Source organism: Gigantopelta aegis, chromosome 6 (genome assembly GCF_016097555.1).
Source record: "Gigantopelta aegis isolate Gae_Host chromosome 6, Gae_host_genome, whole genome shotgun sequence".
In the NCBI taxonomy this organism is placed as follows: domain Eukaryota; kingdom Metazoa; phylum Mollusca; class Gastropoda; order Neomphalida; family Peltospiridae; genus Gigantopelta; species Gigantopelta aegis.
The window spans coordinates 78710543-78730367 of NC_054704.1; the positions used below are offsets into that span (position 1 = coordinate 78710543).

The window sequence follows — 19825 nt, forward strand, 5'->3', positions numbered from 1 at the left end:
TTTCTACCAGAAAGAACAAAATTAACTAAATATTAAAATAACAGTAATAAGAAACAAAAGACAATGGACCACCATTTTGTTTTATTGTATAAAACCATTTAATATACATAAATTGAAACACAGCAGATACAAGTTAAAACACTTGATTCACTGCACAATGGACACACATAACATTGTGGAACACTCAGTGAGGAATTATAAAAATGATTTCTTTAACCAGTGTACTTAAATCATAATCATAATTCAGATTCCAATAAAACATCCAAATATGTTTGTTGTGAAATTTAGTGGGTGTTTTTCACTGAAAAATATTTTTATTATTCTGTAAGATATCTGAAAATAAACCAGTTGTTAATAAAACCCCCCAGCTGAAAGCACTACAGGAACACCTTTTAACAAACAATAGTCCTGTCAATTAAGACCACTTGACCCTCTGCCAAACACACTTCAGTGGAGGATCCAGAAAATCAATCTAGGGGGTGGGCCCCAGTGCCACAAACATTCCTGAGGGATCTTTGGATTCTCCAATGTATAAAATGAAAAAAAAAAAAAAATATATATTAACTGTTTCAAAATTTAGAGGGGAGGACACGGGGCCCCCTGGCGCCCTTATATCTGTCACTGCACTTGGCAGCATTTGGCAAGGCAACGTTATATACTAATTGAGACAATTTTGACTAAAAATCGCTTTTAATAACATGTCTCCAGTAAGAATATTTTTACAAACCCCAGAGATAGTTATTGAGACTAAAAATATTAATTTTTTTATTGCATCATTTTATTGAGATTCATCTTTTTATAGATCCAAGAATTACAATTACACACCGATACCACATTTACTATATTCAGAAGCTCAAACTGTTAACTTTGCAATAAAGAAATTCCAGTGACATGTTCCATCAATATGATCATTTCATTATTCTAAAATGTACTCTTACAGTAAATTCACATACTGGTTACAATCATATTAAAAAATATTATATTCTTTTTATAAAATTTCAGAAATTGGAAGACAGTCTGGACCAGCCAAAATCTCGTCCATAAATTCTTTATTTTATATTTAAACATTAAAAATTAAGTGTTGTTGGTGATGAACTCACATAACCAATCATAAAACGATAAGCCAGTATTTTCCATAAAAATAAATATTCACAAAATCCTATATCACACCACACCTCATCGCATAACACATATACTACACATGGTGGAAATATCAGATGAAATATAAAGGATTTCACTAACCCTGCATGATTTGGTTTTACATGACATAAAGAACAATTGTATTTTCCTGTGAACATAAAAGGCAAGACACCAACAAAATGCACTTTCGAAGTATGAGGAATTTAAGCCATGATCAACAAAATATTTTATATACTGTACACATTGCCATACTTTTATTTGTCACATTAAAAACAATTTCACCCATACCTGCAACTGAAAGTTCCAAGGGATGTCTATTTAAAATTTTGAGCTATCAACAGGCTCTATATGAATCATAAATTTCTTTAATTTTTTTCTCACATATTTACAAATTTTCCATTAAAACATTAAAAGGTTTTATGTCTATCAGTACAAATGTTCCCAGTTTTGTATCACTGATTCATATGTTATCACAGACAATAAATATGTTACTTGTCATCACTTTTAACACACACACTATATTTGTTCTCTTTACAGTAATAGCATCATACAACAACTATAGCACTTGTTATTGCGTTTTGGACACAGTGACAAAACAAAAGCACATAGACCAATTCCCCTCCATTCACCATAAAACATAAATAAAAATGGATGCATCAATATATCACAGACGTTTGTGCTCAAACAATGCAGTCAATGTGAAACTGAATATTTTTCATCAGCACAAAAATATCCATCGAAGGAGCACAGAGATTCACAATTTTGTAGACACTTAATTTTTTCGTCAACCCTCATTTGTTATTTCTCTCAACCTCGGTAACCATTCACTATCATGTGAATCTATCACATTGGTTATCAGTCACATTACTGTTGTTTATCACACAATGGGTTCTGATTGGACAATGTATTCTCCATGTTGGCTAGTGATTGGTTATTTAGAAGTCAGCAATTGAATAATCTGTATTGTGACTGGCTGATCAAATGAGAGCTGCTGCCTGAGCTGCATATTCTGTGCCCAGCAGTCCCCGACAAAGCAGGCTGAACTCTTTGATCACACTCCGCACTTTACGTTTGTTAACCCGCTCTCTGAAAATATAATACAGGATGCAATAGTAATGTTCCAATGATTAATTATAATCAAAAATTGATAGATTAGCTTCTACTTGTTTGATGATCGAGTATAAAAATATGTAATAGATTGTTACTGTTCCTCCAGTTTAGATATTGTATTTGATTTACATATGTTGGCGTTAGGGTTGGTTTTCTTATAAATAAAAATAAAACATATATTATATAGTTATTAATGATAAAATTGGCCAGTGAACATGACAATAAACGCACAGTCCTAATAATTCAAATTCTTTATTTATGTTCTAACCAATTGTGTAACCAAAAGTTGGTCAGTTGGTTTTAACTAATTAAACCCAAATACGATGCAAATAGACAAAATGCAAAGTAATCAATAGTCTAAAATATTAATTAACACAAATTATCCACAGAAACATGTTATACATTATAAAAGTAACTATAATCTTTTCTGATTAAAAAGAAAACTTAGTAAAATTACAGGATATTAATTTTTGAAACTAGATTAAATGTCTTAAGATAATAAATAGGTTCAGTGTAATCTTTACATTTTTTTTTTTATTACAAATGTCAACTCTCTAGCCAGAAATCTAAATTTCACAATTATTAGAAATTTTAATTATATTCTCAGTGTTCGAAATAAGCACTTGTCAGTTTGTCCTGACAAGTGAAAATCTATTCACACAAGCAAACTGTGCCTCGGTGGTTGTCCAGTGGACAAGTAAAACTTTTCAGTGCAGTTTCATTTTTAGCAATCGCAAACATCATCCTGATACTTGAATAAAATAAATAATTTATTTGGACAAGTGAAAATATTGGCAGACAAGTAGATTTGTAGATGTCTTTGTCCAGTGGACTAATAAAAAATTCTGCATATTTCTATCACTGAGTCTAACTATATAGATGTTCGAAAAGATGTTCGAAAAGACTATCTCAATAACAGCTAATTCTAGTTAAATCCTTAAATTTGAATCCTACCTTATGATAGTTTTCACAAACTGTTCCTTGTCCTTCTTTGTGACTCGCACCGACGGGTAGTCATCCTTCACAACCATCTGTCCTAGCCAGACGTTGAAGTGAGCAACGTGGAACTTGTTCAACAAAAACAGCACATCAGATATGTTGTCCATAACACCACGGGATGACTCACCTCCTATTGACTGATTGATGGAAAAGAAAAAACCCTATACATTTTAACACACTAGCAAACTGTTTATCATAGTATTGGTTCATTTATTTTAGCAAAACAGGTTAAATTGTTTATAACTGTGTGGGCTATTTTATTACATACCTGAAATAATGAATTAAAATATTTGATAAAAGATATTCAAAGAAATTTATAAGCCGAAAGTATATATTCTAGAATTAAATGAAGACATTACCTGACAGGCCAAAACACACACCCCCAAACTCGAGAAAATTGTTTACCATAGTGTTGGTCGATTTATTACATATCTCAATTATTGAATTTTAGCAAATAGATCAAACTGTTTATTACATACCTGAAATAATGAATTTTAGCAAATAGAGCAAAATATTTGACAAATGGCATTTAAAGAAATTTATGAGCAAAATCATATACTGTAAATCATGTAATTAATACGTCATGATATTATTGCGTCCGTACATGAGTGAACAAAAATGCGTATTTTTATTAATGCGTCGGGCAAAAGTCCACATCACATAAAAACCACAGTTGTGTTGTTATTATATTGTTTGGGCTTCATCTTTCATGTTAAAAGAAGTCAGTAGTTGTTTTCACAGCTACTACGTAATCTGAAGCTAATCGCATGGTGGGTCGACCAGGAAGCCCTAATTACTTAAAGTAGTGTAATTAGTATAACTACACCTTATTGTTAAGGGTATGCCTCGCACTTTTGTGTGGTGATTGCTTCTAATTAATCCACCAGTAGGAATAAAAGGTAAACGGGTCGCTATTACAGGGCACAATATTTCACACGAACGCAGACGTATTATTCTAACAAATGTTTTAGACTGATTTTATACACTTGATGCGCAGCACAGGAATATACGTTAACATATGCGATATAGTGCAACAGTGACAACTTGCGACCAGTCTAACTTAAATGCCATGTATAGAGTCGAGCCAAATGGTTTGAAGAAATATGCACGGATTGTTGGTTGCGGTTATATAATTTTCTACTGTTTCATTTTTAAAGGAATATATTTAGTAATAAAATTTGTTGATTATAATTTTACAAATGTTCATAACAGTTTAAACGTATACAGTAATCCAGAAGTGTAAGAAAATTTGAAAAATACTCACATCGCAAAATGAACTTTAAAAAAAACAAACATTTGGAACATCACTGTATTATATAACCGATATGATATTCCAGGAAAGTGAAAATGGAATGGCAACATCGAAACGAAAGAAAGATTCTTGAAGTATTCACAAAAAGACATTTAAAAAAAATGGTTTTTGTATTTTGTTTCATCTTTATATTATAAAAGTTTTATTTTATTTAGAAGTATTACAGTAAAATCCTGCATATTTTTTGTATTGGGAATGAGACTAAACAATGCGTCAAGTTATTATTGCGTTGATGTGTTCGCCGCATTTTTCGCATTAATTACTTGCTTGCATTAATTTCATGATTTACAGTATTCTAAAATTAAATTAAGACATTGCAAAGTCCTGTAGTATTGTTACAGGGAAGTACTTGCCACAAGGTATTGAGTTTGGTGGAATTTAAATTACCTACTATTTAAAAACTGTTATTCAAAATTTATACACAAATGAAAGGCCTTTTACTCCGAAAACTAAAAATGTTTAATAAAGTATAAAATGTTTACCCGAAGAATTCTGTCTACTAAATGTTCACCATGAGCTTCTATCACTTCCTTTATACATTCCACCTCATAACCCGCCGTCAAAAACTCATTCTAAAAATAAGAAAAATATAGAAATTACTGCCACATTTTAAATAGTAATAGAGAAACCAAACATCACCAAATAAAGACAATTCATCACATCAAGTATTAAAACGGACACAATGAATGAATGTTTATGACACCTCAGCACAAAAATACACATCAGCTATTGGGTGTCAGAAAAGAAGGAATGAAATGGTTTATTTAATGACGCACTCAACACATTTTATTTATGGTTATATGGTGTCAGACATATGGTTAAGGACCACACAGATATTAAGAGAGGAAACCTGCTGTTGCCACTTCACGGGCTACTCTTTTCGATTAGCAACAAGGGATCTTTTATATGCACCATCCCATAGACAGGATAGTACATACCACGGCCTTTGTTATACCAGTTGTAGAGCACTGTCTGGAACGAGAAAAAGCCCAACGGGTCCACCGACAGATCCTAGATCGACCGTGCATCAAGCGAATACTGTACCTCTGGGCTACGTCTCGCCCCCTGTGTCAGAAAAGGTAAAACTGACCCAAAGAAAGGACATCACAGGCATATTATGGCTTTGATGTACCAGTAGTGAGCCAATATGGTTAAGAATAAAAAAAAAGAGAGAGGTATAATGAGAAAAATTGATCCACTGACCTGTTGCACTTCATGTAAGTGTTCCACCACTGAGCTACTTCCTGCCCCTCCCCCAACCCTGATGTCTGAATGTAATACAAGTGAGTAAAAATCAGAGTTCTGCATGGGTAGTGCCGATGTAACAAAATGAATATTTACCATGAATGAGCATGCTGCTTTCACTGTGTGGTGTTCTGGCATGCTCATGCCAATGATTCCCGCATGGAACAGACCAATCAGATTGCAGTTCACATTTGTCACTAGATGGCGCATCTTTTTCAGAATCTGAAATGCATTAATAGTACAATGAGTTGAAGAACATTAATATTTACAGGATTGAGTCACAATTAAAACATTTATGAAGTGAAGTAGTTTTTTTCTAACTTAATGAATCGAAAAAAAACAACAATTCTATGTGAGAATGCTGAAATCTTGAAAACAAATGATGACATGGTCTTCAGCACAGCAATAGTTATTTCAGCCAATAACATGATAATTGTGACATCAGTAAGAGAAGACTCCACCCCCACCCCCCAGCTATCACCACGTAGGCTGCAGTTTTCATTTAGCAGTACATTTTATTACAGACAGGATAGCACATACAATAGCCTTTGATATGTCTATAATTAAGAACTGCTTAGTATCATGTATGTTTTACCATTGAACCAAATCAGTGTTCCGACCATATTCAATAATTTTATGAATGCTGCATTATTTGAAATCTAGTATATCTGAAGCTACTGAGAATCTTTCTATCTGACAATTCTGATTACAATGCAGAAAATCAGACCAATTCTACTGCTTGTGACCCCAATTGCCGTACTGGTAAAAAAATATACATTACCTGTGCCAAGAAAGACATGAAGGCTTCTATCACGTCAGTTTTTTCACGGATTGCTAAAAATATAAAAGGAAAAATGGGTTACAGTCTTAAGATACCAGCTTCATCACACCCATTCTAGGAAAGGAAATGTTTTATTTAACGACGCACTCAACACATTTTATTTATGGTTATATGGCACACCCATTCAAACCTAGTCATGATAAATCTAATATCTTGAAGCATAAAACAAATATCTGATTATCCAACAATTCAGAATAAGTTAGAAAGTCTCTATTCATATCGGGGGCAGGATGTAGCCCAGTGGTAAAGCATTTGCTTGATGCACGGTCAGTCTGGGATCAATTCTTGTCGGTGGGCCCATTGGGCTATTTTTCGCTCCAGCCATGGTATGTGTTATCCTGTATGTGGGATAATGCACATAAAAGATCCCTTGCTGCTAATCGAAAAAGAGTAGCCCATGAAGTGGCAACAGAAGGTTTCCTCTCTCAATATCTGAGTGGTCCTTAACCATATGTTCTTAACCATATAACTGTAAATAAAATGTGTTGAGTGCATTGTTAAATAAAACATTTCCTTCCTATTCATATCTTTAATCAATGTGTTCTTGTGGTGTCGTTAAACAAAACAACCTATTCATATCTTTGTTCTGCTCTGTACAGTAAACCAAAATTAAAACAAAACAAGTGTACAAACCAAAATTTCCAGGTTTATAATTGTATAAAAATAATTTTAACATGATTTTATTTGTACATGTGCAACCAGTTACATGTGCTATAGCTATTTTGAGATTTCTGTACCTAAATGTTGTGGAGTCAGTACATAAAAAATTAGGTAATGCTTATAAAACTGTCTGGACTTAGGGTTTCCACAGGTCAGGGGCAGTGCTTATAAAATTGTCTGGACTTAGGTTTCCACAGGTCAGGGGCAGTGCTTATAAAACTGTCTGGACCTAGGTTTCCACAGGTCAGGGGCAGTGCTTATAAAACTGTCTGGACTTAGGTTTCCACAGGTCAGGGGCAGTGCTTATAAAATTGTCTGGACTTAGGGTTTCCACAGGTCAGGGGCAGTGCTTATAAAATTGTCTGGACTTAGGTTTCCACAGGTCAGGGGCAGTGCTTATTAAACTGTCTGGACTTAGGGGTTTCCACAGGTCAGGGGCAGTGCTTATTAAACTGTCTGGACTTAGGGTTTCCACAGGTCAGGGGCAGTGCTTATTAAACTGTCTGGACTTAGGTTTCCACAGGTCAGGTGCAGTGCTTATTAAACTGTCTGGACTTAGGGTTTCCACAGGTCAGGGGCAGTGCTTATTAAACTGTCTGGACTTAGGTTTCCACAGGTCAGGTGCAGTGCTTATTAAACTATCTGGACTTACGGTTTCCACAGGTCAGGGGCAGTGCTTATTAAACTGTCTGGACTTAGGTTTCCACAGGTCAGGGGCAGTGCTTATTAAACTGTCTGGACTTAGGGTTTCCACAGGTCAGGGGCAGTGCTTATTAAACTGTCTGGACTTAGGTTTCCACAGGTCAGGTGCAGTGCTTATTAAACTATCTGGACTTAGGGTTTCCACAGGTCAGGGGCAGTGCTTATTAAACTGTCTGGACTTAGGTTTCCACAGGTCAGGAGCAGTGCTTATTAAACTGTCTGGACTTAGGTTTCCACAGGTCAGGGGCAGTGCTTATAAAACTTTAAAAGTCTAAAATTTGCAAAGTCTTACAAAATCTATTTGTGTGAGCTAGACTTCAGCAAAGTCTATCTGGATGAGTAAGAAGTTTTGAAGCTTAAACGCACAAGGTCTGGAGACTGTCATGTCATTACAATGCCACACAAATTGCAAGCAGAGTTCATACTTCACTACAGCCTGGACTTTAAGCTAAAATTCCACAGCCTTGGTACATAAAAGAAGACAGTAAAATCTAGTTTGATACTCACCAGGAATGTTGTGAAAGATCTCCAGGGACTTGCTACATATGGTACTTAACAACATTTTTGTGAATGGTTCGAAGTTGGAGTCTGACCCAAACAATAAAATTATCTGAAATTGAAATGATTATGGTTACTAAAAAGTGACAGCCAACACTTTGGACTGTGTCAGTTCATAGTAAGTCTGGTCTGTACTAATGAGTATGTGCAATGTGGGTATATGCACTCAACAAATAAAACGTTTTAAAACCCCACCATATGTTAGGGTCAACATTTTTATTGAAGTTATTTTTGCCACTGAAGTTATAAATGATAGATACAATTAAGAACCTAGGACCAAGTTAAAAACACTAATCCATACAGCATGTACTACTAAATGAACATAAATTTGATTTATAAAAGTGAAAAAAAGAAGAAGAATGATCAAATATATTCTATATTTAATTTTTAACCACATCTGCATCATCTAACTTATATGTTAAAAAATCAACCTAATTTCAATGAAATTTTATTCACCATTAAGGAATTTTTTGTCTTCAAAACAAAATCTACAGTACCTAATCACAGTAACAATTATAAAATAGTAAGAACACCATATCACACATCCACTTCAAACAATAATTCAAAACGATTTCACTTGCCTTTATTTCTCTACTTTCACCATCCAGTTCAACTTTTCTGAATGTTACTTACTTGTCTGACTAGATCTAAGATGGCGAAATGTGGGATGGCCTGATACATTTGAATAGTCAACTGTGCAACCTCCTGCGAGACTGGAGAGAAATCGTCCATCAATGTCCGTATTGACTTCCTGAACACCTCACACACAGCCTGGAACAAACAATAACATCATCCCAGATATGCTGATACAGCTCACTGCTAAACAATGAAACAGGGGTGGGAATTAATGAACTGTAAAAAAGAGGAAATTTAGAAGGGTACCGGAAAGTCGTGAAAACCTAGGTTAAATCTGTGCTATCTGACACATTTTGAAGGAAAGGATGAATGCGAGGAAATGCAATGTTCCATGAGAGGAAAACAGCTGATCCAAGGAGAATTCCCACCCCTGATGAAACAATCAATAAAACAATTTATATTTAGACAGATTAAAAATGCAATAAGTTTTACTTCTTGTATTTTTTTCAACATTAAATGCAATAGTTTTGTCAGCATCAAATAAGATTCATCTTGCATAATAGACATACATAGCTGTCCATGCTGACCAGGTTTACACTACTTCAAATATATAAAGTAAGGAAAGGCAGGACTTTAGATCTGACTAATTTGGGCACAACGGCGATGTTTGTCTCTTTTTGAGCACATGAAGGGTATTCCAGTTCAGTACTGTTATTAACAGCTGCTGGAGAGTTTGCATTTTAAATTATTTCAATCTAATTAAACTTAACATATTAATTAAAAGGTCTTTATATAGGCAACGCTGCAACTAACTAAAATAGTGATGTGAACTAACAATCATATATACATATGAAGCCCTCAGTGTGCACTCACAATTCAGCTTTGTTGTCCAGTAAATTAAGAAACGGATGCAAGTACTATATACAGTGAAACCTCTCAAAACCAGACCCTCTGTAAACCGGAATTCCCTCAAAACCGAATGTTTTTCATGGTCCCTTTTTAAATATCTGTGCAGAAGAGAACCCCTCTGAATCGGATACCTCTTAAAACCGGACTGTTTACTTAGTCCCAAGGGTGTCCGATCTACAGGAGTTTTATTGTACCTCCAACACCATAACCAATCATCAGCTAAAACCAATGAACGGAGTGGAAAATTACATCCCTGTCACTACAAACTATTAACAATAACCATCACACTGCAACTTTGTATGGAAGACGACTAATGAAATTTAGACTAACCTCTATTATTCCTTCATCTGTAATCCATTTTGTAACTAAAGCCTGTATTATTGGCATAATTTGCTGCAGAACAACTAAGACCTGGAAAAAAGTTCAATAAAATGATTATAACACAAGACAAGACAAGCTACTAATAATGCCAAGACCTATAAACTTACAAGTCAAGTTCATTTTGCAATACACTGTATATTAGCAATCTTTACAGGCTTGGGAGTATTTGTGTTGATTTCTGTGACTTTCTTTCTCTTTAGGAGCAGGACATAGCCCAGTGGTAAAATGCTCGGTTTGGGATTGATCCCCATCGGTGGACCAATTGGGCCATTTCTTGGTATACCAAAGGCCGTGGTATGTGCTATCCTGTCTGTGGGATGGTGCATATAAAAAATCATTTGCTACTAATTGAAAAAATGTAGAGGATTTCCTCTCTAAGACTTATATGTCAAAATTACCAAATGTTTGACATCCAATAACCGATGATTAATAAATCAATGTGCACCAGTGCTGTCATTAAACAAAACAAACTTCTTCTTATCTTTCTGTTTATTATCAATACGTACAGGCTTGAGAGTATGTGTCTTTGATTTTGGTGACTCTCTTTTCTGTGTACTATCAATACTAACAGGCTTGGGAGTATCTGTCTTTGGCTTCTGTGACTCTCTGTCTGTTAATTATCAATATTTACAGACTTTGTGACTATCTTTCTGTATATTATTATGTAGACTAGGGAGTATTTGTGATTCTCTTTCTGTATGCTATCAATACTTACAGGTTTGGGAGTATCCGTCTTTGGTTTTGGTGACTCTCTTTCTGTATCCAGTGACGAGAAGAGCCAGCTCAGAAGATTGACCTTCAGCAAAATGGCATTCTTGTTCACAGCATTGGGCTTTTAAGTAAAAAAGAGATTATTATCAATACACAGAATTTTTCTTGTCTAGACTCAAAGGATATATTTATATATAAGTATATACAGTAGAATCTCGTTAGGTCGACTCGAAAGGGTCGAATACCCTGCAACACTGAAACCAAAAATGAAGTCCTGAGTTACACTTACTGTATGTTAACCGAATGGTTAGGTGGAACTACTCGATAAGTCGAACACTTTCTCAAGCACTGACGGGGTTCGAGCCAACGGGATTCAAATGTAAAATCTGTGATATGTCTAATAAAGAATACTGACCTCTTGCTTGACAAGCTGTTCTAGTTCAGCGATGTGTGGAGACAGAATCTTTTCCAAATACTGCATGATCTCGGTGAACGGAAGAATGGACAAGACCTGACCGGCACAGGACATCAGGCGTAGGGCATCGCGAGACTGGAATGTAACAGATACTAGAAATAATTAATCTACACTACATAAATTAATTTGTTGGGTTTACCCAGTGTACATAATAGTAAGACAAATTCCATGGAATTAAATGTGTCACCTAACAAATGCTGTCCGTGCACTGTGATGAACATCCAGGACTTAGTTTGTGAAAAACTGATCTAAATGCAAAATTTTTAATGCAAAAGTTGACGCTGTTGGAAAAGTGTTACTTACATCATGCATTTTTACTTTGTAAAAGAAAGACAAAAATAGTGTTTACAGAAGGAAAAAACCAACACATATATCAACTTTCTAACTAAATACCATCCTTTTAACACAGAATGATATACTAAGTAAGATAATTGATAAAATTGACAATGGTGGGTATATATGGTCCAAAGTGTGGTATATCAAAAGTTAAACCATGCAGAAATTATAGTTTAAAGCATTTTTTTTTGCAGGTTTTAAATTTTATGTATTGAGAAAATGTTATTACATGTTGAGTTTATTGCTATGTAGGTGAACTATCCATGGGTATATTAATTACACAGTAATTCTTACCTTTAAGGTATTTCCTTCCAAAACAGACTAGAAAAGAAAAGGTAGGAAAACAAATTAATACATGTAATAAAATATAAACAAGAAATAATAAATTAACAGATGCATTTTAATCTGTTTACAAACTTATTCTATATAACAATGATGGTTTTGAAGATTATTTTCAGAAGAGTCATGACAATATCAATAAATATGAAAATGTTCCAATAACTCAACTATACTTAACCAATATGATTACTAAACTCTAATCTAACCGTAGGCATTATTTAACACAAATCTGGCCAAACAGGCATGTGGAAGTAATTCAGGTAACTCACTTTGTTTTGCATAACCTGTTTGGAAATATAAATGATGACTTAGATGGGCAAGCAAAACTAGACTAGAAACACCCCCCCCCCCCCCCACCCCACCCCACAACAATCCATCATGCAATTTTCAGAAGCATGCAAAAGTAGCTCCCTTCCCCTGGAAAATTCATGTGAACAAATATTTAGACTGCCCCATCTAAAAAATAACCCTGGTATATATATTCCTAAGAATCCGACAGCTTACCTGGCAGGCTGAGAGAATCTGACCAGTGTACGGCTGCATGTGATCCAAATTCTCCCGAGACACGTCTTTCAATGCCATGGTCGCTGCTGTGGCAACCTCACTGTTACCCAGACCCTGCAGGATCAATGGAATGATACAACCTAGGTTTTCAGGGTGACAGTTCATCCATTCACCAAATGAACCTGCGAATGTAAAAATAAAACAAAACATGGTATAAATGTAATCCTGGACATGTCTAGACACTGACAAGTTTAAAAAACTCTTTTCATAATAATTACAAAAATCAAAACTGAAATTACAATTCATCCACTAACTAAAAGAACTGTAACCAAAAAAAATAATTCCATATTCCTAGATAAGCCTAATAACAGTACTTTTTTTTTTTTTTTTTTTTTTTTTTTTTATCCCATTGTCCCTTTTCTTTCTCTTGTTTGAATTCCATCTCATTTCTTTCTAACCTTGTTTCTCCTATTTTTCTCCTTATTCCTGTCCTTATTTCTTCTGCTTATCTGTTGTGACCACTAATGCCTCACACGCCATTTTCCATCAGCTTCTACTGTCGTTTTAATTTGTATGTTTATAATATAAAATATTAAAATGATGCGATATCAAAGGGACACTTACTGCTGTACTTAAAAAAAAGAAACGAAAAACAAGAAAGTAGCTTTTTTACCCTCCCCTCCCCCCCCCCTTAGATATGCTTCTACCCTTTATTTGAAACTGGTTCTTCCAATACTTCCAATAAAGCTCCAAACACTTTTAATTAAATCGACAGAATGAAAACTGACCTATCATGCTGAGGGTTGTAGAAATGAGTTGCACATTGTTGAAAGGGATCTGTGGCAATAATTTCAACAAGGCTGGAAGATACACAGACTCCTCGAGGTCAATACTTTCAGCCACACAGGAAAACAAGTAGAATATTGCTTCAATCATCTGCAAAAATTACAAACAAAAATAATTAAAAGTCAGGGCTTCAAGAATTGTTATAAAATTCTCTAGCCATAGGATCAGTTATTTAAACCATTTACTAGCCACGATTAAAAATTCACCAGCCCTACTTTACTTTAAGTTAATATAATTTTACTAAATAATAGTAATTATCAGATATGTCACCTAAAGAGGGAGATAGAGCTTAAAATACTAACATTGGGGGGTTGGGGTGGGGGCAGCTTATTCATATTTACAAAATAGATTTAACTGCAATAGTTGACCAAAAAAGTCACTAGCCATCAGGCATGGCAATAGTAGTTATTTACTAGCCCAACATTGAATATCACTAGCCATGGGAGTAGGGCTACCATATCTAGAATCCCTGAATGTATAAGAAAATCTGTTACCCAGACATTTTGCCAACAAACTTTTAAGGGAAAAGTGTTTCTAACTGTATCCCTAATTTTATGTCTGTTACATATCTGTTGACAAATAGTGTAGCCACAAGAGAATACAGATCCGGACAAAGAAACTCCATGTTAAAAACAATATTCATATTAAACTAGCAGGCTCAACAATTTTCCTAATAAATATCCTAAGTTCAAGGGCCATAACTCTGTCAAAAATGACCATGAAAGAAAGAAAGAAAGAAATGTTTTATTTAACGACACACTTAACACATTTTATTTACGGTTATATGGCGTCAGACATATGGTTAAGGACCACACAGATTTTGAGAGGAAACCCGCTGTCGCCACTATATGGGCTACTCTTCCGATTAGCAGCAAGGGATCTTTTATTTGCGCTTCCCACAGGCAGGATAGCACAAACCATGGCCTTTGTTGAACCAGTTATGGATCACTGGTCGGTGCAAGTGGTTTACACCTACCAATTGAGCCTTGCGGAACACTCACTCAGGGTTTGGAGTCGGTATCTGGTGAGGTATGCCAGCTGGAGCATCAGCTCCTGGTAGGGTTACCCAAGCTGGACTGGTCAAAGGGTAGAGACTAGACTAATATGGACCGGACAGACAGAGGACGTGAGTCAAGAAAGACAATTGTCTAGGAGAAGCAAACTCAAAAATCAAAACTGGGCTGGAGAGGCTCAGAATTCTAGTAAGGAAACTCTCCTAGGAGAAAGAAAACTCCAAACTCAAACCAAGTCCACTGAAGTCAGAGTACAGAAGCTATGCATAAGCATTAGCGTGGAAACCGAAAGGAAATGTCTGTACATGCACCAAGCTCTATGATCATGAATGTGACAAAACACATCGCATCTGTGCTGTCACAAACTACTAATCTGACAGCAAATGACATAGAACAAGCATTATATTTTGACACCGCCAGACTCATAAGACCCAGATCCAGATTCGTTGTATTTTGGGCCTACATGATGTGTGTGTGTGTGTGTGTGTAATAAGGAGGTTATACCTTATAAATCAAATCTAGAACGATACTACTAATAATGTATGTTTACCTGCCAATGGACGGGTGCTGTTTTAACATTAACAAATCCTGCCAGTGCATTACACATGTGACCAAGCAGAGGCTCCTTTAGGATGTTGAATGCATACATCTGAAAGATTATACCAAGTGTAGAAAAAAAAAATTTAAAAAATAAAATAAGCATATAACAATGTAAAAACTGAACTGACGAAACATCACTGCCAGTTCTTGTTTAATAACAAGATCAATGAAATTCAGTTACTTAGAATAGTTACATAGAATGGTTAAAAAATCCTTATTTGACATGTAATTAAGATATTACTAAGGAGTATGCACCAAATCAAATAACATTTATTTGTGATTTACGGAGTAGATAGATAAAACACAGTCCTCATATCCCTATCCTATACTGGCTGTTTGTAAAACCTCCCCCGCAAAAAAAAAAAACCTCAACCAAACCATAGAAACTGCTAATATAAATTGTTAAATTTTTAAAATAAAATTTTAAACTGAATCTTAAAAAAAATCTTTAAATATTTTTGAATAACTTGTTAAAATTCTGTGTGATTCTTGTTATATAATCAGAGAAATCCAAATATAATCACCATGGTGTCACCAATATCTTGTCTGTAGCAGCGAAACTGTTCTTTTTCCTCTGAAAAAAAATTATTTTATCAAAAACATATCTGAAAAAGTTGATATTTAATTTAATGATATTAAGTATGCAGTCAGTTTATGCAGATCTATGTTAATATTAAAATGGAAACTTAAACTAGTAGTTACTTGTTAGCCAAATATGTTTATCTTTAACGAAATCCACTTGCCTGCTGACCAACCAGCATACTCTGTTTCACTTGGATACTGAACTTTGTGGACTAGGACCTCCATGAGAGAGAAGTAGATTGGCTGGAATACTGGAAACAGCAGCTGGTGCTTGGAAACTTCAACCATTCCCACTTCATCCTGGAAAACACCATTTGAAAGTTAAAAAAGTTAACTTTTGTTTTGTTAACGACACCACTAGAGTACATTCATTTATTGATTATCGGCTATTGAATGTCAAACATTTGTTCATTTTGACATATTGTCTACCCTCACTATCATCTATTAGTAGCAAGGGATCTTTTATAAGCACTATCCCACAGACAGGATAGCACATTCCACGGCCTTTGATATACCAGTCATGGTGCACAGGCTGCGGTGACAAATAGCCCAACAGGCCCATAGACAGGGATTGATCCTAGACGGATCGCGCACCAGGTCAATGCTTTACCACTGAGCTACAAATACAATTTGACATGTAATGTCATTACTGAAATGATTTTTTTATTATTATTGAAACATATTTTATTGCATATAAGGTACAAATGAATTGGGTACAAGTTATCCAACTTATGAGGACCTCTCCTAAATCCAGAAATGATACATGTAATGTCTAATCAAGAAACTAACACACTGTGGGTATATTCAATACTAAGACATGTTCAGGAAGGCCAGTGGTTGTAATGCTTGCTAGACTACCTTTTTGCACCTAATGCGAGATGAATGTGATATGATAGAAGACAATGGTACCAGGCAAACATTTTGCAAGTGCTTGGCCTCCTTAACATGTAAATGATTTTTATATGCCTGCTTACTTGACTGAAATTATTTTTAATACAAATAGAACCCTTTTTTTTTTTTTTTTTTTTTTAATTATTATTTGTTTGTTTGTTTATTCATTTTAATCTTAAGTCCAGATCAACATTCCTAGAGTTTCACAGATTTATTCTAAAATTTGACAAATCAAATAGTACATTAAAACGGACAAATTTGTTTACTTGAAGATCTAAGCAGTGTATTTGCTTTGTAGGATGCTCGAAACCTTAGTGGTATAGGAGCATGTTAAAATATATCGCTTTGTAGTTTATAATTTATTTAATACATGAGTTTGAACTGCTTTACCTGGAGAATGTACCAAAAGGTAAAGGTAAGATCACTGCAGTTCTCATCAACAGGAAAGTGGCCAGGCATGGACGTACAAAACTGAAATACACAAATAAAATAACAAAAACCAGTAAAAAAAAAAAAAGCATTCATCTAATGTTTTGAAGATATTTACAAAAAATAATAACTAAATAATTTTTTTTATTTAATGCAACATTAGAGAAAATTTTAATTTCTATAATAGTGGCTTAATAAAAGTGAAAAAAACTTCAAGTTTTCTCTTTTCATAAAAACTGAATCTGACCTCTATTTTCTCCATCATTTATGGACTAATCCAAACCAAAAGTTCAAACAATTAGGGACAAGTCAGATAACAAGAGAAAATATAAAGCAAGTATTACTAACTTTAAATATAATTTAAAAAGGCAAGACTAACTAAAAATACTGTCTTACCAGAACGAGATGTAGAAATGCCATTACTCTTGTCCTGATTTGTTCATCCTCATTCAACACTGAATCCACAATAAGTTTTGTATGGTTCTCAGCCAAAGACACAATCACACGGGTCAGACCATGACACGTTTCCTGTGTGTACACAAACAGAACACTTCTGTTTAGAAAACAGTCATGTAGCAAACACCATGGTATACTTTCTTCAAGGAAATAAACAGCACAACTTTTTTTCTTCACATTTCCTTTAATAAAATAATATTATGTCTACATAATGTAATATCAAGGGCAGCAATATTTTGTTATTCCAGGCACTGAAATAAAGATAGTCTTACATTACCCATGTACAAGCTGCCAAAAAAATATATCCTGGTAATCTATACGTTGCAACACATTTATCAAGATTACATTTCCAATTATTACTTCTAAAACCCCACAGTAGACCCACTGATACTTTGTTCTTCATCCATATTACTGTTCTAATTGTCTTGACACTTTGATGTGGATCTTATATTTAGATAACATAGAAATGTTACTACTGTTCAATAAGATTTTGTAGAGAATGAAGGAAGGAAATACAGTTATATGGCGTCAGACATATGGTTAAGGACCACACAGATATTGAGAGAGAAAACGTGCTGTCGCCACTTCATGGGCTACTCTTTTTGATTAGCAGCAAGGGATCTTTTATATGCACAGATAGGATAACACATATCACAGCCTCTGATATACCAGTCGTAGTGCACTGTCTGGAGCAAGAGATAGCCCAAAGGGCACACTGACGGGGATCGATCCCAGACCGACCGCACATCAAGCGAACGTTTTACCACTGGGCTACGTCCCACCCCTTTGTAGAGAATGAAGTTGTGTTCTTGACTTTATTGCCTTGTGGTAACCTCCTGATAACCTGAATGACCATTCTTGACTTATTTTGATGTCTGTTATTCCCCAAAATATACTAACTGTGTATGAAATATGAAACTGTTTTGTGCAGGGAAAATTTTCCTGTTCTCAATTCCCACATTACCTCGCATGGTGGTGTGACAAGAATGGGTTCCTAGCTATTTGCAGTTTATAATATACCTTAAGTATTTTTTGAGAACACTCAGCTGTTGAGGCATAATATCTGGTAAAACAAATGTACTAAATGATTACCAAGTCATGTCCTTCTGCTGATTTTTTCAACATATCTTGAAGTTGTAATACATGAACCAACAGCTTTTGCATTGTGACTGTGTACCTTCATTGAAAAAAACAAAATCAAATTCGAGAATTTTAAAATAAAATAGTTTAATCAATAACGCTACATAATATATTACGACTAATCAGCAATAAAAGTAAATAAATTCCTGACAACAAAATAAGAAGCAACTCTGCAAGACACTAACAGAAGAAAATTATGTTTGAGAGTAAGAGAGGAAACCCATTGCTGCCACAAAGAAGAAAGGAATCTTTTATCTGCATTTTTCTAGACAAAAAGGCACTACCACTGTTGTTAGTATACCAGACATGGATCACTAGTAGGAGGGAAAACAAAAATAATAATTTTATGACACATTCTTTCTTTCTTTCACTTATTTTCATGCTTATGTCCAATTAAGGTTCAAGCATGCTGTCCTGGGCACACGTCTCAGCTATCTGGGCTGTAGAGAAGAGGGTGTAGTGGTCTAACACCTACCCAATGAGTCGTTAAAACTCGCTCTGGGTGGGAGCCAGTACTGGGCTGTGAACCCAGTACCTACCAGTCTTATGTCCAATGGCCTAACCATGACACCACCGAGGCCATTAAACACATTTTTAATTATGGTCATATGGCATCAGACATAATGGTGGTTAAAGATCACACAAATAATTAGAGTGAAAATCTGCTGCCACCACTTAATGAGCTACTCTTTCCAAGTAGCAGCAAGGGATTTTTTATATGCATTATTAAACAGACATTATTATAAAAAACACAAACATTGATCTATTGTGCAGCAGGCAAGCGCTTTAGCACAAGGCTAAGACCTGCCCCATCACTAGGTATGATAAAAAAAAACCCACTAGGTCCACCAATGGTGATTGATCCAGACCAAACTCTCCATAATCTTAGTATGGGGAGCAATTTATTATACAACATTTAGTGATATATCTTAAAATATCAGTGAAATAAAAGTGTTATCAGTCACTCAGTGATGATAACACATTTTGGAGTGAAAATTTCATTATTTTACTCTAAAATGTGTTATCATCACTGTAGAAGTGTTATTTTCACTGTAAGAAAGCCAGAACTA

The 19825-nt window shown here is 34.8% G+C and overlaps 1 protein-coding gene across 2 annotated transcripts in view; it reads right to left on the reverse strand.

The window, feature by feature from the left end:
* Nucleotides 1-66: 66 nt before the first annotated feature.
* LOC121375739 (importin-13-like) overlaps nt 67-19825 on the reverse strand; it is a 31703-nt gene continuing 11944 nt past the window's right edge. For both annotated transcript variants that reach the window (XM_041503347.1, XM_041503348.1), the window contains exons 10-28: nt 18708-18792; nt 17556-17687; nt 17121-17201; nt 16001-16139; nt 15782-15831; nt 15208-15306; nt 13587-13734; nt 12799-12980; nt 12250-12276; nt 11560-11694; nt 11149-11265; nt 10383-10463; nt 9201-9338; nt 8517-8619; nt 6588-6640; nt 5903-6028; nt 5044-5133; nt 3205-3386; nt 67-2226 (exon numbers count right to left, since the gene is read on the reverse strand). In XM_041503347.1, the coding sequence (XP_041359281.1) occupies nt 2118-2226; nt 3205-3386; nt 5044-5133; nt 5903-6028; nt 6588-6640; nt 8517-8619; nt 9201-9338; nt 10383-10463; nt 11149-11265; nt 11560-11694; nt 12250-12276; nt 12799-12980; nt 13587-13734; nt 15208-15306; nt 15782-15831; nt 16001-16139; nt 17121-17201; nt 17556-17687; nt 18708-18792 (2077 nt within the window). In that variant the 3' untranslated portion in view covers nt 67-2117. The remainder of the gene's footprint in view (nt 2227-3204; nt 3387-5043; nt 5134-5902; nt 6029-6587; nt 6641-8516; nt 8620-9200; nt 9339-10382; nt 10464-11148; nt 11266-11559; nt 11695-12249; nt 12277-12798; nt 12981-13586; nt 13735-15207; nt 15307-15781; nt 15832-16000; nt 16140-17120; nt 17202-17555; nt 17688-18707; nt 18793-19825) is intronic.